The sequence below is a fragment of the Armigeres subalbatus genome, chromosome 3 (genome assembly GCF_024139115.2).
Source record: "Armigeres subalbatus isolate Guangzhou_Male chromosome 3, GZ_Asu_2, whole genome shotgun sequence".
NCBI classification, from domain to species: domain Eukaryota; kingdom Metazoa; phylum Arthropoda; class Insecta; order Diptera; family Culicidae; genus Armigeres; species Armigeres subalbatus.
In genome coordinates, this window is record NC_085141.1 from 170363890 (window position 1) to 170387259 (window position 23370).

Sequence of the window (23370 nt, forward strand, 5' to 3'; positions counted from 1 at the left end):
CATAAACAATGAAAGGAATTCCGTTTAATTTTCACGGATTTTTATTTCATGAAAGCGCATCAAACTATTGTAAACAAGCTGTTTCTTCTTCAATAATGTTAGTTCTAACCCGAAAATCATAAATAATATAATCATTTTATCGACTAGTCATCGTTATTTGCAGGTGACCGGCTGCTCGTTACATTTTTATTTGGTCTCTTGCTAATGACTTGCTTTCACGAAAACTACCAGTACTGATTCAGAGTAACTCCCAATCCCCAGGACCGATTTCAAGCAAATTTGGTGCACACATTCTCTGTTCTAAAGAGAAGATAATAAAGGAGGTAGAAGTGTCATTGACAGGGTGAGGTTATAGGGGAAGGGGTTGTCTTTAGAAAACGAGCAATTCAGTGTAACTCCCAACCACCAGGACTAATTCCAACTATATTTGGTACACATATTCTCTATTTTTGAAAGATGTTCATTGAAAGGTAGAAGAGCCATAGAAATATATAAAAACCAGATCGATACATGGATACAATTCGATGCACGGTAGATCTACCTCCTTGGGTTTCATGCTACAGCATTGGACATTTTAATTGCATAATTTACGTTTCAGTCCCGAGCAAAGCCGGGTAAATATAGCTAGTTTCTAATAAAACCAACATAAAATAACCCAGCATTGAATAAAATGTATGACTCTTGGATAAACTTTCATATTGAACCCACTTCAAGTAACACTGGCCTTGTGGTTGTCTTGAATAATGTTACAAATTTTGAAACCTGTTTATTTTGATTTGTTTTAGTTTCTGGTAGAAGCAAAAGCACGGAGCTAATCTTCAATTGTGAAATTAATAGATTGGAATCAGCGGGTGAGATTTAAAACACATCCCCATTTCACCTGATGAAAAAGTTTCGCCTTTGAAATTTCGATACCGAACGTCAATTGAATCGTTTGTTTGAGAAACTGCGTATGTAACATTTTTGGCCAAAATGATTTTTTTTAATATTCTGAATCCTTGTCCAAAAATACGTATTCTGGCAAAAAATACGAAAAAAATGTTTGTTCAGGAATGTATGAAATTTTTTTCGTTTGTTTGAGAAACTACGTAAGTTCACGTACTTTGAAGAGCAATTGTGGAGTACTGCTTACATTTTTGCACTGAATGTGTCCCAAGGTGTTGTGTTTTGCCAAAAACTATTGATCTGTATCGAAGAAATCGAAAGATTCGGTGCAAGTTTGTTCAAAAACAGTTTTTTGTTTTCTCGAAATAGTGTAAAATGGACTTATGCAATTTCTCAAACAAATGATTCAATTGATATCTGATGAATGCAAGACAAAATTTTCAAAACGACTTATCTGCTTTCTTAAACAAAGATTCAAACGACGATTTGACGAATCTGATAGCTCTCCCACGCAAACCAACACCATCAACAGGAAGCGGAAACCTTCACCAAGTCGTTTTGAAAATTTTGTTTTGAATGGTGCATGCAAGTGAAAGTTTTTGGTGAGTTATTCGGGGTAAGAATCGCGCTGATTGTGACGATGTTTAGGATTATTTGTCTGCACTTTTTATTTATTTCTGCAGATGCTCCGATTCATTGGCCTTTGCAACGCATTTGGTTTTATTTATTATTAGATGTGATTAAGTTTTATTCATGCGGTAAGACGCGCGGCTACAAAGCAAGACCATGCTGAGGGTGGCTGGGTTCGATTCCCGGTGCCGGTCTAGGCAATTTTCGGATTGGAAATTGTCTCGACTTCCCTGGGCATAAAAGTATCATCGTGTTAGCCCCATGATATACGAATGCAGAAATGGTAACTTGGCTTAGAAACCTCGCAGTTAATAACTGTGGAAGTGCTTAATGAACACTAAGCTGCGAGGCGGCAATGTCCCAGTGGGGGATGTAATGCCAACGAAGAAGAAGAAGTTTTATTCAAGAGTGTTTATATTTATCTAAGAAACAATAGATTCACACAATTAATTTTAAATTGAATGTTGTGAGAGAGCTGCCTTTATTTCAGTGCCTCAAAAGTACTCCATAAGAAGCATTATTTCAGATTTATTATTCATATTCTTAAGATATCTGGAGAAAATAAAAAAAAACAATCAATAAAGCCTTAATACCACATTAATTTAACGCTCAATTGTAGGAGCTAAAATTCTTTTAAGTCAAATCAATAATTTGAGAACATTTTAAAATAACTATAAATTTCGAATAAATTCGAGTAGTCTTAGATTAGTTACTTGGGATTTCCGGGCAATGGGGAAGCGAACTTCCTGGTTAGGGTGGGCTGGGCGCAATGGACGGTGAAATTTACGAGCGACAAATCGCGTTTGATGATTTTTTCGCAAGGTGAGGATAGTTCGTCAGGAGACCTTGATTAGTTGACAGCGAAAATTAAAAAAAAATCACGCCTAAAATCATAGGGGCGTAACTGTATTGACCGATTTATCTTAATCGATTTTGTATTTTGGTAATAACTCAATTGTTTCAAAAGCTACAACCGTGATTGTTGATTCTGGTGCAAGATGTAATCTATCTTTAACACATCAAACGATAAAATCTTCGACAAACCACAGTAATTCGCCACATTCTTCTTCTTATTGGCATTACATCCCCTCACTAGAAGAGAGCCGCCTCGCAGCTTAGTGTTCATTAAGCACTTCCACAGTTATTAACTGCGAGGTTTCTAAACCAGATTACCATTTTTGCATTCGTATATGATGAGGCTAACACGATTATACTTTTATGCCCAGGGAAGTCGAGACAATTTCCAATCCGAAAATTGTCTAGACCGGCACCGGGAATCGAACCCAGCCACCCCTTGCAATGTAGCCGCGCGTTTTACCGCACGGCTAAGGAGGGCCCCAATTCGCCACATTAATAATAAGGAAACATCGACGTCCCTATGATTCTAAGCGCGAGAAATGGAGATATGAGTGGATCGCTGCATTCTATTCCCCCGCAGGTAACGACATATAGCGAATGAGCCCTCCAAATATTACGTAAGTTAAGAAAAAAATGCAAGGGTGTCAATTGAATTCTTGTACATTCACTAGCCGTAGAATATTTTAACCTGATATTATTGTGCATAATTTCGTTTTTGTGTAGTTGGACAAATATACGACTCAGAAAAAGCTAACGCTTATGAGATAACTAATAATAGAGTAAGGAAAACTCAAAAAATGCCATTTCTGTTTGATTGTTTATTGATCAAAAAACCTATTTAGATGCTTCAAATTCAACATTATTCACAAATTCTTTAATGGTTTTATATCTTAATTTCAGAGTTTCAATAAAATGGGCCAGGAGAAATCACTGCCCTCCAGATGTTCTTCTGCACATGACTACCGACATCATCACCACCACCACCATCACCACACAACATCTTTGGCATCTTCAACGGGATCCAAATCTTCCGGTGCGCCATCCCGTTCTCCTTCAACTGCTTCGACGACTTCTTCAGCTTCGTCTGCCTCCGCAGCTTCCTCCTATAAAAGCGTTGAACGCCAAACAAAATATCTCAACGAGCATTTGTACATCAAGTCCTATCTGGACATAGAGGAAGAAGACCGTAACGCAAAATTACTGTTTCAAAAAGTACGACCCGGCGGAATACGGAACTATACGCCGAAAATTCTTTCCGAAAACAATAAAAAGGATCTTGATGTGTGGATATAGCCGGTCAGCAACACTTACGTTTGCTGACACCATCACCTGAACATAAGCTGCTTATAGGAATTCTAAACTATTGTATAAACGACTCTTTCTCTCTCTATTGCCGGCCTTACCATCGCTCTACTCTATTTTTGGCAAAACTTGCTTGCTGAACTAGTTCTCTCGTGCAATGGCTCTTGGACTCGCTTCAGTAGCGGCAGTAGCTGGAGGACTCACGCACACCCCGATAGCACTACTGACTCTCATACCACTTATAGCTGTAGGAGTCAATTACTATAGATACCAAAGTGTAGATCCGGAATCGAACCCAATCGACCAACAATCAGTAACAATATCATCCTATGAATCCTTCAGCACATATCTAATATAATCTTTTCTTCTTATTTTAGTTACGACCTTACTATGACTTCATTGTCATTGGCGCCGGATCGGCTGGTGCCGTCATGGCTTCACGACTCTCAGAGATAGGAGACTGGTCTGTGTTACTACTGGAAGCAGGTGGCGATGAGACGGAGGTAACAGATGTTCCGGCATTAGCCGGTTACTTGCAGTTAACGGAATTCGACTGGAAATATCAGACCGTGCCGCCAGGAGATCGGCGGTACTGTCAAGCAATGAATGGCGATCGATGTAATTGGCCTAGAGGAAAAGTTATGGGAGGATCAAGTGTGCTCAACGCGATGGTATATGTAAGAGGAAACAGGAGGGATTACGATAGCTGGTTAGAGCAAGGAAACATTGGATGGGGATACGAAAATGTTCTGCCTTATTTTATTAAATCAGAGGACAATCGAAATCCTTACATGGCGCGGTCGCCATATCATGGGATAGGTGGATATTTAACAGTCCAGGAAGCACCCTGGAGAACACCACTATCGATAGCGTTCATAAAAGCAGGCCAAGAAATGGGATACGAAAATAGGGATATAAATGGGGAAGAACAGACAGGCTTCATGCTGCTTCAAGCAACGATGAGAAGAGGCAGCCGCTGCAGCACTTCTAAAGCATTCCTTCGACCGGTTCGACTTAGGAATAATCTTCATGTTGCTATGCACGCTCATGTGACACGTATACTGTTTGATAGGAACAATAGAGCATATGGTGTTGAATTTTCGCGGAATGGAAAAAGACAACTTGTTTTTGCGAAGAAAGAAATTATTCTTTCGGCAGGAGCGTTGAACACCCCTCAAATATTGATGTTGAGTGGCGTAGGACCAGCAGACCACTTAGCTGAATTTGGAATTCCAGTATTATCTGATCTTCCTGTGGGTGATAACATGCAAGATCATGTAGGCCTGGGAGGCTTGACGTTCCTCGTGGATGAACCCGTAACCGTGAAGACTGCCCGATTCACGACATTACCGGTGGCATTAGATTATATATTTAACGAAAGAGGTCCAATGACATTTCCGGGAATTGAAGGATTAGCCTTTGTTAACACCAAATATGCTGATCCATCCGGACTATGGCCGGATATACAATTTCATTTTGGCCCGAGTTCGGTGAACTCAGATGGAGGGCAAAACATTCGTAAAATTCTCAATCTTCGCGATGGATTTTACAACACAGTTTACAAACCGATTCAAAATGCAGAAACATGGACAATTCTACCACTTCTTCTAAGGCCCAAAAGTACTGGTTGGGTACGGCTAAAATCGCGAAACCCATTTGTGCCACCTGCAATTGAGCCTAATTATTTTGAGCACCCGGAAGATGTGGCGGTTCTAGTGGAAGGCATTAAAATCGCAATTAATGTATCACACACTCAGGCATTTCAACGCTTCGGGTCTCGTCCACACAGAATACCCCTGCCGGGCTGTCGGCATTTGCCATTCATGTCCGACGAGTACTGGGCGTGTTGCATCAAACAGTTTACGTTCACTATTTACCATCCTGCCGGAACAGCAAAGATGGGACCAAGTTGGGATCCAGGCGCAGTGGTCGATGCCCGATTGCGGGTGTACGGCGTTTCCGGATTGAGAGTAGTAGATGCTAGCGTTATGCCAACAATCGTCAGCGGTAACCCCAACGCACCAATCATCATGATCGCCGAAAAGGCTGCAGATATGGTCAAGCAAGACTGGGGTCGTTGGTGACGGTGAGCATCAGCTCGAAGAAAATTCACACGTGCCTAACATTTTTCGACTATTGTGAAAAAATGTGTACTAAACAAGAAGATTTTCTTAATTGTGATATTATAGTGCAAGCGAGGACCCACAGAAACTATACGTTCTTACAGCGGAGCATGCTGCAGTCAACCACGAATCGAACGAATAAAAAGCCGAGAGAATTTAGTTTAATCAATTCCTACTAGTCAGCACTTACGAATAAACTTAAGTGTTACTGAATGCAGAATTTGAGAAAATAGGGAAATTTATCTTTAAAGTTTAGGTTGATAATGGTTTTTGTTTTAAAAAATGCTGTTATAGGACAAATAACGTGACTTAGACTAGACAATGTAGAGTAAACTGACGATTTATCTTCTATTTATGAAGGAGTTCCAGACCTATTGGTCCGGGGCCGGGTATCACCTGGAAGATGTAGAAACAATACGGTAGAAAACTCTACAATTGAGAACCGAAATGGTTCCAAAGGAATAAAAAATGTTACCAATAATAAAGAAAATAATATGTTTAAGAAATATCCTTAGTGTCGCTATTCTGTATCACAAGCCTTAGAATATTACATTCATTTCACCTTCATTTTGACTAGTGAGGTTAATTCATAAAAGAAAAATAAAGTTCAAAATAAACCACATATACTCCCAACCGCTAATTGTTAGATTTCTAAAAATTCTGTATAAGAACCTGCCAATACCTGTACAAGAAGTGGGCATATGCGGAAATGCTAGATTTTTATACAAATATTGTATCAGACGTTAAAATTTTTCAAGTTTCTTTTACAATATTTGTTTGTGAGCTTACATTTCTTGTATAATAGTAATTTCTAACAATTTTGCAAATGCCCAGTTCTTATACAGCTTTCGGTTGGTTCTGATACAGAATTTTTAGAAAATCTGACAGTCGCTGCGATGGTTGGGTTCACACCATTTATTTAGCTTGCATCTAAACAGATAACACTGAATCAACAATTTGACGCTAGAATCACGGTTCGAGGCCGCACCTCTCCATCCTCAAATGCGCTCTGCGCTCAACAAGTCGTACTGTACCTGGTTAGCCCACCTCACTCGCTGCGCTCCACGCCGTCTTGTACCTGCCGGATCGGAAGCGAACACCATCTTTGCAGGGTTGCTGTCCGTCATTCTTGCAACATGCCCTGTCCATCGTACCCTTCCGACTTCAGCTACCTTCTGGATACTGGGTTCGCCATAGAGCTGGGCGAGCTCGTGGTTCATACTTCGCCGACACACACCGTCTTATTGTACTCTGCCAAAGATGGTCCTAAGCACACTGCTCTCGAATACTCCGAGTGCTTGCAAGTCCTCTTCGTGCATGGTCCAAGTTTCATGTCCGTAGAGGACTACCGGTCTTATGAGCGTTTTGTACATGACACATTTGGTGCCGTGGTAAATATTTTTTGATCGCAGTTTCTTCTGAAGCCTGTAATAGGCCTGACTTCCACAGATGATGCCCCTTCGTATTTCACGACTAATATTATTATCAGCCGTTAGCAAGGATCTGAGTTAGACAAATTCTTCGACCACCTCGAAGGTATCCCCGTCTATCGCAACACTGCTTCCCAGGCGGGCCCTGTCGCGCTCGATTCCTCTTACTAGCATGTACCTTGTCTTCGATGCATTCATCACCAGTCCTCCATGTTTCTGGAGGGTGTACAGTAGAGTGATTCAAATTTTGACTTTTTCGCTCCCCTGTGCTTAAACGATTGTTTTTGCTAGTTTAATAGTCCTCCCAAGCTTTTAGCTGATTTGGATGTAATTTGGTTGTGCACGTGCCGTTTGAAGGTTATATGAAAATTACTATGAGAATTGCCACTTATGTAAAGGATCGTTTCGTGAAGCAGCCCAGAATCTATTTGAATATATTAAACGCATCGCAATCATAGAATAGATCCTAAATCGAAAGCCAGTTGTTGTTGCGAAGCAATCTGACTTTTGTGAGCAAAATTATAAAGAAAACAGAAAGGCTCATTATTGATATTGATGTTATTCTTTTACGTGTTAAATTGAATTTCCCACAATTCAGTATTTCCCTAATAACTTTTGTTGCCAGCATCAAATCGTTTAGCAACAACGACGATATTTTCCCTTGTTAAATTTCCTATGTTGTCAACTTATTCATACATTTTTAGAGTTTAATGGGCAATGATGGGGAACGGTTTTTCACAAAAGTTACTGTTTTCATAGTAATTTTCATACAAGCTTCAAAATGCTTGTGCTCAGTCAAATTACATCCAAATTAGCTAAAAATTTAGGACGATTATTAAAATGGCAAATGCCATCGTTTAAGCATAGGGGAGCAAAAAAGTCAAAATTTGAATCACTCTAGTGTACAGTTCTGCCATCTTTGCAAATGTTCGGCCGACAATGTCCATGTCATCCGGGAAACAAGTAAATTGAATGGATCTGTTGAAAATCGTACCCCAGCTGTTACCCCCGGCTCTCCGCATGTCACCTTGTACATACCCTTGTCTTATTCCCCGGCGCGATTCGAACGAAATGGAGTGTTGTGCGTGTGTATGTATCTTCAATCTAACTCCCACTGTCCGACAGTAGTATTCTGGAAGAAAGCTGTCGGTAATACAGTCAACTTTAGCCCGAGAGTTAGAAGGTGTTAGCTCTACTGCAGCTCCAGTAACCCATTTCAGACTGCATGGTAATTCACGTTCAGTCCGAGTTCACTTTCACTTGCAATGAGTGCCCCGCCTGTTTATGCCACCATTATCAATAAGATAATGGATCCATAAACAAACTTCCTGATTTTTAAATCCAGCACGCATTTAATTTTGGAATCATATAAAAAACATATTGAAATAATCTTACCAAATTGATCCAATTCCGGATAAATGAACTGAGGAAGCAAATGTCACTTCCTGTGTCCACGAACAATTCACTTCACTCTTCCAGAGCTATTCTGAGTAATTCGTTTTTAATCCATGTATTTCTGATATTATGTTCTGGTGGATGGGCGCCAGATAGACCATGTTCTGGTGGATGGGCGCCATTTCTCGGATGTTATCGATGTGCGGACATTCAGAGGTCCGAACATTGACTCAGATCACTACCTCGTTGTCAGTAAAATTCGATCACGGTTGTCAACTGTATCGAACGAAAGATCACAGCGAACGATGCGTTACAATATCCAGCGATTGTCGGCGGAAGGAGTATCGGCTGAGTACCGCCAGAAGCTCGACGAACGGATAAGTGCAATCAACGTTAGCGACAACATCAACGATCTATGGGAGTCGATCCATGGAGCGGTGAGCACAACAGCACGAGAAGTGGTAGGCACTGCACAGAGGCGACCCAGGACGGGTTGGTTCGATATGGAGTGTCAGAGAATGACAGACGAGAAGAACGTTGCCAGAAGCCGGATGTTGGTGTCAGGTACCCGATCGAATAGAAATCGGTACAAGGAAGCAAGAGCAGCCGAAAACGAACCCACCGCAGGAAGAAAAAGAGTACGAAGAACAAGTTATTAGTGAGGCGCAGGAAAAAAATGAAGCAGAACGATATGCGGAGGTTTTATGAGTCTGTCAATGGCGTGCGGAGAAAGACAGCGCCATCTCCCGTCATGTGCAACGACCAACAAGGGAATTTGCTGACAGATAAAACTGAAGTGGCTGCCAGGTGGAAGCAACACTTCGAGACTTTGTTGAATGGAGGAAGTGACGGTGCATCGGTGAACAGAATAAATATTAGCAACGATGGACAAGCTGTGGAGTCACCTACACTAGATGAGGTTAAAAAGCTGTCAAAGAGCTGAAAAACAATAAGGCTGCGGGGAAGGACCAGCTCCCGGCTGAACTTCTCAAACATGGCAGTGAGCAGCTTTATGAAGTTCTGCATCATATTATGTCGAAAATATGGGAAGACGAGGAAATGCCTGCTAGCTGGTTGGACGGCCTCATTTGCCCTCTCTTTAAGAAAGGGCACAGACTGGAGTGCGCCAATTACCGAGGAATAACCCTCCTTAATTCGGCGTACAAAATTATGTCCCGTATCCTGTTCAACAGATTGAGACCGCTTGAAGAGTCCTTCATCGGCGAATACCAAGCAGGTTTTCGTGAGGGCCGATAAACGACGGATCAAATGTTTACCCTGAGACAAATCCTTGATAAATTCCGGGAGTACAACTTGCAGACACATCATCTGTTTATTGATTTCAAGGCGGCGTACGATTCAGTGAAACGGAATGAATTATGGCAAATTATGCTTGAACATGGTTTTCCGGCGAAACTGATACGGCTGATTCGTATAACGTTGGACGGATCGAAATCAAGTGTAAGGGTTGCGGATGAAATATCGACGTCATTTGTTACCTTGGATGGATTAAAGCAGGGTGATGCACTCTCGAACCTACTGTTCAATATTGCGCTCGAGGGAGCGATTAGGAGAGCTGGTGTGCAAAGAAGCGGTACCATTATCACAAAATCGCATATGCTCCTGGGATTTGCGGACGATATCGATATTATCGGAATTGATCGCCGTGCCGTGGAAGAGGCTTTTGCGCCTTTTAAGAGGGAGACAGCAAAGATTGGACTCACGATCAATACCAGCAAAACGAAGTACATGGTCGCTGGCAATCAACGTGGGTTCATTAGTGGTGGTGGTAGCGAAATAGTGCTTGATGGTGAAAAATTTGAAGTGGTAGAAGAATTTGTGTATCTTGGAACATTAGTTACGTGCGATAATGATGTTACCCGCGAGGTGAAAAAGCGTATTGCAGCTGCAAATAGGGCTTATTACGGACTTCGTAACCAGCTTAAGTCCCGTAGTCTGCAAACGAAAACAAAACTCGCGCTGTATACTACTCTGATTCTTCCGGTGGCTTTATACGGCCACGAGACATGGACGTTAAAGGAGGCTGATCGGAGAGCTCTCGGAGTGTTTGAGCGTAAGGTGCTGCGGACAATACTCGGCGGTAAACAGGAGAACGGTATCTGGCGGCGTCGCATGAATCATGAATTGTACCAGGTGTATAAAGGGCTGGATACTATTAAGCTTATACAACACGGCAGACTACGGTGGGCTAGTCACGTTGTTCGTATGCCGGAAGAACGTCAAGCGAAGATAATATTTAGTAGAGAACCCGGAAGAGGCCGCAGGCTTCGTGGAAGGCCGCGTACACGATGGCTTTTTGCAGTTGAAGAGGACCTGAGGGCGCTCAATGTCCAGGGCGACTGGAAGCGATTGGCCCAGGATCGAGTCCAGTGGAGAAGGATACTCCATTCGGCGTAGGTTTATCGAAGAGCTGTAGCCCATCAAGTATCAAGTAAGTATTTCTGATATTATCACACAAATCACCCTCTTCCGGCAACGCTGGCGGCGGCGGTTGGTACCAAACATTGTCCATGTCCTGACGTCGATAATGTCGGAGAAGTGCCGTCCATCAATCAGAACGTGGTCTATTTGTGATTCCGATACGGAAGGCTGTGTTGGAAGAAGGTAGTGCGAATGTCCATATTCTTGGAGACGGTGAAATCAATTAATCATAGACCGTTTTTGTTTGCCAGCCGGTGGGCGCTGAACTTTCCAATAGTCGGTCTAAACTCCTCCTCTTAGCCAACCTGAGCGTTCAAATCTCCTATGCTGGTTTTGACGTCGTGGCTTGGGCAGCTGTCGTATTCACGTTCCAGCTACGCGTAGAGTGTGTCCTTATAATCATCACTGCTTCGGGAGTGTGGGCTATGGACGTTGATTATGCTGAAGTTGATGAACCGGTCTTCGATCCTAACCTAACCCAAGGCCTGACAGCGAACCACCCTAAATTTCCTAAGGACTGTTCTCCCTTATATCTGGTGGTCCATGGTGCACAGTTTCACGAGTCCCACGCTGGCACGTGGAACTGACGATGATCAGACGCTGTTGTGAGCCGCTCCTAACATGGAGAACAGACGCTCAGGAAGCTTTGCGCCTCCGGAGAGAAAGAAACCCCCTTCTTTGTCAGCCTACGATCATATTTCCCACCGGGGTTGGTTACCCGATCTTCCCTAAGTTTTCTCGTATCCCGGCCAGCACCACGAGAGGGTAAGAATAGGAGTTGCTGGATAACAGGCCGCAAGGTGTGGTCTATTTTCTTCTTCAGGTACGTGAAGTACCAATGGTACGCTTTACCGTGCCTGGTTGGGCGTATTAACAATTACCACAGTACCTGTTCCATATTTACCATTTTTTGCAATCATTTAAACCAACTCTAAACTGGGATAAATTTTAGAAAATTACCCGTATTGACTAATAACGATCGAGTTGCTTACCTGTAAAGAGAAAAGCGGAAATGTCAATGTTAAATTGGATTGAAACTAAAAATCATCAAAATTTCATCAGGAATTTCAACGCTAAGCAATACGTATGCACGGAATTCTTGCAACAGCACTTGTAAACTTTTTGGAATGAGTAGGGGAAGAGATTCGGTTGTGGGTACCCTTTTGTTTTTGGTTCATAACTTTGGCCCTAATTGATATTATGCTGACATTTGTATAGGGACACGGCAGGTATTTTTGTCTGTTCGTCATAGTCTCGAAAACCAATAAAAGAGACGCTTTTTTGTAAAACTCATACGTACCAAATCGTAAGCTCAGGAGAAACGTTCTGCTATAGTGGAGTTCCAGCAAATGTACGTTGCTTTCGTTGGTTTTAGCCCCTACGACGATGGACGGAAATACCTGCCGTGTCCCAACCAATACGGAACCAATGGAAAGCTAGACGAATACGTCAAACAAGACCGAAAATGTCGAATAGATTCATCATGCCCCCTAAATCAAATATCAGCTCATTACATAAAAAAATAAAAACAATTTGCGAATGGTAATTGAACTATTCTGGGTACCTCGAAATGAGTTTCAACGGCAAAATCTCCAAAGTAAGCTATAGAAAAAACCATCCGATTGTAAGAGACCGTGAGCATAAGGGGAAGCCGAGAAGGTACACGTATAGATTGACTCATACTTAATATGACTTGTTTCAAACCAAATTCAAGTAGGGGAACTGCTCCTTGAATTCATACCATGTACCCAAATCAATACCATTCGAAAACAAAGAATTGGTGCGCAAGTTGTTTTATTTCTCATTTTCGTAATTTTTTTCAGCAGTGAGCACGCCGGATAACAACAAACGCGACACAAATTGAGCCTAAATTGCCTGTTTTGCGAATGTTATTGACATAGGAGCATGTTAATAATAATGGAACAGATCAAGATTTTTTTATATACAGGTTACCCGACTTGTCAATATCCCCAACTCAGCCATCTTGGATTTTTGTATGGAATTTATGCTCGTTTGTTTACGTTTTGCACTAAAAATGTATGTTCCCCCCCCCCCCGCGCTGGTTAACCTGTCGGATAACCTGTACATAAAAAAATCTTGGAGCAGATACCCTATCTGGTGACATTTCAAACTTCTCAAAGATTTTAATACAAACAGTATGCATGGAATTTTCAATCTACATATCAATTCCAGCAATGCCGTAATTGACGAATTGATAATAATTGAATGTGAGTAAATCGTAACGCGAACATAAATCGACGAAAATTGTATTCGACCGAGTTCGCAGGCTGTCTGCATCACTCTACGGTACAGTAAAAATTCACACCCCATTCGAAAACCGTAACTCGAATCCGACTCATTTTCGTTATAAATGGGACAACCCAATAATTGATTGAACATTATGACTTCAATGATTTCATTAGAGGGTCGTTTTGTAGCAACAGTTTGTAGTTTCTGAGTCTCAATTTCTAAGGGTTTGTTCATTCTACATACGTTTGAGCCATTTGCACGCTAAGCATGACTTGCTCAAAATTGCGTGCAAGGGAGATGTAGAACTTGTTTTTATATATTTCGCGAATTTATATGTTAGAATTTTTCCCGCATTATGGTAGCAAATGCGATATTTCGCTACTAGATGGATATTTTTTAAAACCGATTATGAATCATGGATTAAATTTGACGAGATTTTTTTTAAGACCGATGCATCGTAGTATCCGCGTCCGTGCATATTAGACTCGCTTATTTCATTAAAATAGATGTTTCATCTTGAGATTTAGACTCAACAGTGGAATTTACTCAAGTTGTAGGTACTAAAATTGAGTAAAATTGGTGTATAGTGGATATCAATTTCCGAAAGCTACATTTACTCACTATTTTTGCACCTAACCGGTTATTTATAATTGAATAAAATAATGTTTACTCAATTTTTGGGTAGTCCCATTTTTTAACGAAAATGGAAAATGTGTTGGATTCAACTCAATTTTTAGTTGGTGAGGCTTAGCGTGTTTAATACCGCGCCTGCATACAGGCATGCATACACAACACTCGCTACGTGAACTATCAAACTATTAACGTTTTTACCGTTAGCTACACGGTTACACAAAACAACTTAAATAAAAGTATGAACTCACTCTTAATTATAGCTTGAGTTCGACTTAATTAGTATACATCGAACTCCAGACAACTGTTCGTGGTAGAATAACAAAAGGTAATGGCAGCATAGGATGTAATGTCCGCATATCACGCAAACGAATCAATAATCCTGTGACAGCACATCGTTAAATGGAAAAAACATTTATCATTGCTGCTTTGAAAAAGTGGATCGAGCACATGTTAATTAAATATGAATATGTTTATACACTTTTACAACATAAAACCCAGATTAATCCACCTGGCACCGATAGTGTCATTCTTGTGATTTAGGAAAACAAAACAGGAATTGAATCCAAAAGAGAATGATGAAATCTCTCACTTATCATCTCTGTATACGTACGGTATCTGTACAGCATACCGTGGTCCGTGAGAGACTTTTTTCGTAATCTGTCATGATAAATAACTGATTCGGGAGGCTAGGGTAAGGGAGGTATTTTGGACCACCAGTTCGACGGCTCATATTTTGGACCACTGAGTGCAAATTCCTCTTGGTGGTCCAAAATAAGAGCCTCCGTAAGGGTGGTCCAAAATACATCCTTTACCCTATACAGGGGTTAGACAAAAAGGTTGAGATAGGTAAAATTATGTCGAAATTCAAATCAGCATAACTTTGCGTAGAATAATCCGATTTTGATAAAACCAGCACCATCAGAAGCGGACACTCTTCTTATATCGGTTATATCGGTGATTTGCGATTTGCGCCTTCCATACCGTGGTTTCCTCATGAAATCTAGGAACTTTTTCAAATGGTCCTAATTTATTCTGACCTTGATTTTTGGAATGATGATTGTGCTCTTAATTCAAACTATTTTGGTCAAATAATGCACCCAATAGAAAGAATAGATTGCAATCTATCTGGTAGTAACGTCAGTCAAGGGCGTAGCCAGAGGGCGGCAGGAGGGCGTGGGGGGGGGGGTGGGGTTGCATCGCTCCTCCCCCTTATAATTGGTGGTAAGATTGAACGGGGACTGGAATGAATTCCCTTAACATGTGCACTTTACAATCCAATCATATTCAGAAATAGGTGGTTGAAATTCAAAAGATTCACAAAAACTTATTAGGGTATCCAGGATCCATAATACATATGAAAGTTCAAAACAACTCGAAACATTTCGGGGTCATAAATTCTCCTTAAAATCCTTTTAGAGGCTCCTCTGGGAACTTCTTAATTCCTCCGGGAAGTTATCCACAAATTCCTTTTGAAAATCGTTCGAAAATCCTTCTTATGTAATTGTATTTCCTTTTTGTCTAGAAACCCCTCACTAATTTTTTTTAGGGAATTCATTCCAGCAAAATCTCCGGCATTTTTTCTGAAATGTATTCGAGAGTTCCTTCAAGAATACATACGGAATTTCCTCCAGAAATTCCACCAGAAGTTTCTTCAAAAATTTATGACAGAAATTCTCCGATTCCGCTCCATAATTTCACTCGTAAATCTATAAGAAATTCCTTCGGAAATTCTTCACGGAACTTCTTCAGGCATTTCTCCAGGAGCTCTTCCTTTAATGCCTCCGGGATAAAACCGCCATAAACTTAATAGCGAAATCCTCTAGGATTTCATTCTGGAATTCTTTTCGCAATTACTACAGAATATCCTTCAAGAATTCCTCTACAAATTTCTTTGAGAATTTCTCCAGGAGTTCGTCCAAGTATTTCCCGGAAATTCTTCCAGGTATTTTTCCGGGAATTCCTTCAGGTACTTCTCCTGGAATTCCCTCAGGAATTACTCTGGGAATTTTTTCGCAGAATTGTCCTGGAATTCTTTCCGAACTTCACTCGGAATATACTCCAGAATTTCGTTCGGAAATTAATTTAACAGTTCCTCCAGAACATCTTCCATTGAGTTCTTTCAGGAATTTCTTCAGAACAAACGCCCGAGAATGCATCCAGTAATTTCATCAGCAATTCATCTGGGAATACTTTCAGGATTTCATCTGGGAATTTCGGCATTGATTCCTCCTGGTATTTTATCCGGGAATTACTTCTGATATTTCTCCGGAAATTACTTCAGGAACTGGGAATTCCTCCGGAAGTGCTTGTGGGAGTACCTCTGGGAGCTCCTCCAGGAGTTTTACCAAGAGTTCCTCCGGGAATCCCTCCAGGAACTTCACAGGGAATTCCTGGATTCGAGGTGAGCCAGCCTTGGACTGAAAACTTCCCAAATAAAGATAATAATAATATTTGAGGTTATGGCTTTCAGTCTTCTTTTGCTCAAAAACGGGTTTTACCTTTTTTCCGACGTTACGGTTAACTAAGTCCGGTTTTATTGTTACATTGTCTAAGCATTTCCTAAAAACGGGACTTAGTTAATTTAGAGACTTAGAATTCCTCTGATAATTTCTACGGGAATTCCTCCGGATGTTCCTCCGGAAATTACTCTGGGAATTCCTCTTCTGAGGTGTATCTCCCGGAGGAGTTCCTGAAGGAACTGCCGGAGGAGCTCCCGTAAGAACTCTCGAAAGAATTTCAGGAGGAACTCTTAGAGGAATTCCTAGAGGACCTCCCGGAGGAACTCCCACAGAAACTATCGGAAGAGCTTCAGGAGGAATTTCCATTTAACTTTCTGAAGAAAGCCTAAATGATTTCCTGAAAAAAGCCTGAATGAGTTCCTGGCAGAGCTACTGGTGGAATTCCTGAAGGAGCTCTCGGGGGAATTCTCGTAGGAACTTCCGGAGGAATTTCTGAAGAAACTCCCGGGAGAATATTCAAAGGAACCCCCGGAGGAAATGCCTGTGAAACTATCAGGAGAATCCTCGAAAAAAATCGTGGAAAATTCATCTTATAGACAAATCTCGTCTAGCTGAAACCTTTGGGGGGGTATATAGCTGGACCATCGTCATCGTCAGAGGACATCCCGGAGAATTCCCGGAGGAGCTCCCATAGAAATTCTCGGAGGAGCTTCTGGGTGAATTTCTATATAAATTTCTGAAGAAAACTACCGTCAAGTCACCATTCACCGTGCACCTTAGGCAATTTAGCAAATATTAGAGCTCTCCAAATAATTTAAATTGAAAATTATAGTCTTGAACACCGTCACGAACCTTTGGCAAGATAGATGGATGTAGATAATTTTTCAGTGATATATTAGGGTATCCTTTCGCCGTGTTAGGGCACCATTCACCGTGTGGGTAGGTATCCATTCACCGTGGATAAGAACTTTTCATTTAAATTAATTAAAACATGAATTTAAACTTTGATTTTAAAATGTTATTCGTGTTTTTCATTTAGTTAAGCATAAATATGTGGAGTTCATGTGTTTTAGTGTAACACAGAAAGGACATAATCAATCAATAGAATTATTATTGCAGATGCAGAAATCAATGCTCATTAGCGTCACGTAACTCTTATGACCAACAAGTCATCCCCGGAAAACCATTGCTTCTGCTCAACCTGTACAAAATAATAGCGGAATCATTCATAGTACTCACGATTTCAATGGCCGGTGAATGGACACAGTTATTTTCTGGGGAATCCATTCGCCGTGCATTTTTATTTGGTGGAGAATGAAGTGTTACCTATATTTTCGGCTTAATTTTATAAGTAAAATCAAAATACACACCTGACACTTAAATTACATTGACCATAAAATGTAAAGAACAATAAAACATTCATTTTTCCACTGATATTGAGCGAGCGAAAAATATACTTGATGGCTGAAAACAAAGGTGGTAGCAGACAGCCGCAGGATGTTAACAAACTCTAACGTCAAAACAGCTGTTGGAACAGTTATATTTTACAGTTATTACTGGAGAGGATTCTTCTGAACTTCTTTAATGGTGCTGATGTTGAAATAAAGTATTTTTCAATATTTTCGTAAACATAACGAACATTACTTTGAACCCCACGGTGAATGGTGCACCCACGGTGAATGGCGACCTGACGGTAAATGAATTCCAGAAAGAAAGCCTGAATGAATTCCCAGAGGAAATTCTGGAGAATTTCCCGGAAGAATTTTCAGAGGAACCCCCGTAGGAACTGCCGATAGAACTACTGGAATAATTCTCGGAAGAAATCCTGGAGGAACTCTTGGAGGAACTGCCGGTGGAACTCATGGAAGAATTCCTGGAGGAGTTTTTGGAGAAACTCCTGGAGGATCTCCTAGTGGAAATCTTTATGTTTTTGCCGGAATTTTTTCAGGATTACTTTGGGAATTAATCTAGGAATTCCTCCGAAAATTTCATTTTCGGTATAATTTCTGTATAAATGTTTGGTGGAATTCCAGGAGAAATTCTTTGAAATTTTCATAAGAAATTATTTGAAACTTGCAGGGAAAATTTTATGGAATTTACACAAGAAATTCGAAGATTTTTTGCGAAATTCTCAGGAATGTTTACTAGCAGTTCTGCGGAATTTCCACGGAATATTCCTAGGAACTTCACGGTGCAATTTTTCAGAAATTTTTATGAGAAACAGCATGAAGAATTATCGGAAGAATTCCCTGCAAAACTTATAAAGGAGCTCGTGGAAGATTTCTTGGAGTAAATAATGGTGAAATTTTTGGATTAATTCCGGGCGAAATTAATGGTGAAATTCCTGAAGACATTGCCGAAGAAGTTGCTGGAGGCATTCTTAAAGAATTCCTGATAGAACTTCGGGTAGAATGACTGAAGCAATTGTCGAAGGAATTCCTGGAGGAAGCTTGAACATTGTTTTTTTCTGCCTATTTGATAATACCTAAATATTATTTCAGAGCGGATTTGTTTAGAAATTCAAATATCATTATTGCCAGTGGAGATATGTCAGCTTCCACACTGATATTCTTCCCACCCCCTTCATACGGGAGCTTGGCAGAAGGAAGGTCGTGTGATATGTGCCATCACAAATATTGCCCTCCGCTCGCTTTCAAATCGACTTCTATAAAAACATTCTTCATGCCTGCCGTATCCTAACTGAACTATCAATTCTATACTTTCGCCTCTAATTCTATCATGAACATGTACGTCTAAGTTTGGAAGATGATATTAGCATTTCCATATCATCATTATTGTTGTTTAATAAACGCGAACGTTGCATTGTGGGCATGAATGCGTCACGTTTATTAGCGTTGCGTTTTAGTACAAAACGCTGACTTCAACCAACCCCGTGAAACAGATACTAGTTCTTGAAGCCACCGTTTGTTGGTGTGGCGCTAGTGCTGTTCTTGAAGTTTAAAGCTCCGTTCAGATTGAACCGCACATTTCGCGCGGGTATTTAATTATGTATCGCAAAATGATTTTCGATCGTGAAAATTTAAATTTCAATAACTTAAGTATCTTAATTTAAGTTGTTCTGTTTTCGTCATTTATCCAGTATTTTACGTGCGGTAATAGTTGCCACAATATAATTATCATCAAAATCAACCGAAATTATCACCGAAAAAAAAACAATAAATTAATTTCGATAGCCGCCACAATTTAACATGTTCTGGTAAGGTGTAATCTATTTGACGTTTGTCATCGCATTATTGGCGAATAAAGGTTGCATGAAGAACAAGAAGTATAAAGATAATATTTCCGTTTTAAATCAAATTACTTCTAGACACTCCACTAGAATAGCTTAAAATAAGCGGCCATTAGCGCTCTTAAGATGCTGTAGATGACCACATTAACTGGGTTAAGCAAATTTTGAGCGAAATTAAATAAATATTTTGTAACTCTGTCAATCATTCGATTTTGACAATTTAGGGTAGTCTGAACCGGAAATTTGATATTGTTTCACGGTATGTTTACAGGGCCGGCTAAGGTCATTTGAGAAATAAGTTTATCAGAATCCGAATGAAAACAAACATCAATGTCCGTCTCATTTACCGACAAATTAGGGTAACCAACTTGATTTGGACCCCTACATATTCTGGACCTTCCTGTTGACATTTTATTGATATCTGAACTAAATTCAATGCCGCTGCTAAATCCCGCATGGTCTTTATGCAAATAAGATTGCTGCGAATGTGTTTGACTAGTTCCCTGTTCGAAATTTTTTTTCAAGAAGGCAAGCGTTACAATGCGTTACGCTTCAAAGCATTCATCATTGAATAACTCAAAACGATCACAATCAGTTCATGTTGAAATTGCAAATTTAAATCGCTGCAATCTTCTCATTGATGCATGTCAATTGGAAGATAAGACTTTGCTTTAGCTCAAATGACCTGTGCAAATTGAAAATTCATTATTGAACAGACTAAAAAAAATATTGTGCAGCACTTCCTCTAGGAGTCCAAAATGCAACATTTACCCTAAACTTGAAAGTGCCAGTTCGAAGATTTAAAAAATGCCCAGCCTTAAAAAAGGCTGGTGCACCTCCCAAAACCATTAAAACGTAAATCTATCAAAAGTAATCTTGCCCTGCCCAGGGTTAATCGATAATTATTGAACTGCTTCTATGAGATATGAGACAGCACACCTACTTTTCAGTTGACGAACTCAATTCATCTATTTGATCTTGACGCATTAACTCTTTGGTTACAATGTGATTCAAATTGTTCTGCTGCATTTAATTTTATTATGAATCTGAAACATGCATTCTCCCAGCAGCTGCCTCAGATTAATTTAAGTTCAGATTCAAAAGCTCAAAACTGTTGCACAGCTTTGTTCTATTTTCTGCAGATTGAATCACGAGATTCAAATTTTGTATGTTTTGTCGATTTGTTATTTTAACTACGGAATTTGGATCAATGCACTTTGCAATTACGCCGCATTTCTGAGCAGCAAAATAAATAATTATTCATTTATTTAAACATGAACAGAAAACTGCTGGAGATACCAGCATTTTTTTTTATTCTGCTTCAGATTTTTTTAAATTTTGCTTCAGATTCCAACGAGAATAGTGTTCTTAAATTTGGTGGAAAAATAAACCACTGCTGTTCAATCAGTTAATTGGTTTGCAGTCTTATTTTTTATACTTGCAAAAATTTGGTTTTTTAAAAGAACGATGCATTAGAAATTAAAGGCCCACTCTTTATCACAATGCCAAATATTTGTCAAATTCCTTCAGACATCTATCAAACCGTTAAGATATCGACATGGGTATCAGGTAGACTTGAGGGGGCTGACTTCAATGCCCAGCGCAACGTGTTATTGTGATCCAGCCTTTACTGTTGGTTGTGGATTTCGTTTCAAAGTTTTTGGAACTTGGAAGGAAAAAGTGCCAAGCACTAATATTCATGTGTTTTCATAAAACCACTATAAAACTTCGAATCAGAAGACCCAAAAAGTTGCCCCCACCTGCTCGAAATCCTGGCTACGCCCATGACGTCAGTTGAACAAAATATGCAGGATAGAGCGAGTATGAGTCGTTTCAAATTTCAAGGTCAAATACAGTTACGCCTATTTGAAGAAAGTTCCTAGAAATGATTGTTTTAGCAGGAATTCGCCTTCCAATGTATGTTTACAAAATAAGTTACGCCCAAATCGCAAAGCGGTCCCGATATACTGTCTTTCTGTAAAACCTGATATTGGTCCTTGGCCACCGTAGATGTTCCGGGTTTTCCGAGGGTATGTTCAAGATGCCGTTTTTTCACTGCTTGTCATTTTATGTGACGTTTACTTTCATCATGTTTCATGCTTTCTCCAAAGACTAAAACGAATATGCCGACGAATGGTGGCTGTAGAGTGTTGATCAAGAATCCATCAAAACTACGCAGAGATATGGCCATTTCCGTAAAAACGGTTCATGATGAAACATGATGAAATGATAACAGATTTGAATAATAATATGAGTATTGCGCATAAATTCCAAAATTTTATTCCCACCTGTGGGTTTCCGCGCCGAGCACTTAGCGCCAGACTCGGCAACAAGGGGAAAGTTATAGAGTTGGTAACCCTGATTTTTGACAATTAATGTCGATTGTTTGTGTGAGTGCACCGATGTCAAAAAATAGAGCTTTTAGCCGATTTTTTTATTGACAAATGCAAGTTTTGACAGTATTATTTATGTATGAGGGAAAGACATGTATAAAATGTCATTGTTTTCAACGACGGAACGAAAAGTTTCAATGCAAAAAGCAATATCTAACTTCATGGCTTTGCGAGACGATGATTACAGAAACATTTCCAGAATGATACTTTCCACTGCCACCCTTATAGCAGGTTCCAAGGGCCTTCCAGGAGGGGCCGGTTTTGACACCATCTGGAACCATGGGTGTCAACATACATGTTTTCCCAAGACGATGAATATAGGATCCTTATTAAAGACATTTTGAGAACTATAAGACTCTCTGGCCAATTTGTAACAGGTTCCGGGTGTTCAGCTCATTTGTCCAGGGTGTATGGCCGATCCCGTACCGTTTTCACGAAAATGGCCATATCATGCCATCCCCATCGAATGCAACATATTACGAGGAAATCGGATAAGGATAAGCGTATAAAATTAGAGGTAGTGCCTGGATTTATACAAGGGGCGTTATACACGTTTATTCAAATTTTGGCATTGCGTTTCTTTACTATCAATCCAGCCTCGTTGGGTATGAGAGTAAATGCGCTATTTCAATACTGACTCTTCCTTTTCTTTTTTATTAGTTTAGTCTCGTTAGTTACATAATACACACTTATTTTTTTCGCCGAGATCTCAGCATTTTGTGTTGATTTTCCCGAGGTTGGCACCGCCGAGTTTCAGCAAACATGATTTTTGCCGAAATCTCAGTAAAAGTGACATTTCGGTTGCTGAAATACGGTAAGTATTTTGCTGAAAGTCAGTAATAAATGAAATTTTCTGTCGATATTCAGTTCTTTTATTTACTGAGCTACAACCGTGCCCGATTTTGCTGAGCTGTTAAAAGAAAAACTTAGTGTGTATGATATCTATCTCGTTGTAAAACCTCACAAAAGCTATTTATGTATTTACTCAACATAAGGAAGTAGGTCTTCCTTAGCTGTACGGTAAGATGCGCGACTACAAAGCAAGACTATGCTGGAGGTGGCTGGGTTCGATTCCCGGTCCGATCTAAGAAATTTTCGGGTTGGATATTTCCTTGACTTCCCTAGGCATAAATGTATCATCGTGTTATCCTTATGATATACGTATGCAAAAACAGTACCTTGACTTAGAAACCTCGATAACAGATAACAACTATGAAAGCGCTTAATCGAGGAGTCTACAGTAGCTTTGCCGTCTTACCCTACACTATTTTTTTTTTACTAGTGAAGCAAGTATCTCCACCACTGCCTGAGTGTTTATAT

General features: G+C 40.2%; 2 protein-coding genes across 16 annotated transcripts in view; one reads left to right on the forward strand and one right to left on the reverse strand.

Annotated features, from left to right (window-relative positions):
- The window catches only part of LOC134224970 (glucose dehydrogenase [FAD, quinone]-like), a 58741-nt gene extending 52443 nt beyond the window's left edge, over positions 1-6298 (forward strand). For 6 of the 7 annotated variants that reach the window (XM_062704670.1, XM_062704666.1, XM_062704668.1 and 3 more), the window contains 2 exons: positions 3274-3988; positions 4053-6298. In XM_062704670.1, the coding sequence (XP_062560654.1) occupies positions 3833-3988; positions 4053-5759 (1863 nt within the window). In that variant the 5' untranslated portion in view covers positions 3274-3832 and the 3' untranslated portion in view covers positions 5760-6298. Of the gene's footprint in view, positions 1-2856; positions 2954-3273; positions 3989-4052 lie in introns of those variants that run through there. The other variant, XM_062704672.1, reaches the window with a different exon arrangement.
- Positions 1-23370, reverse strand: part of LOC134223873 (flotillin-2) — a 619172-nt gene that overhangs the window by 320268 nt on the left and 275534 nt on the right. The window lies entirely within an intron of this gene.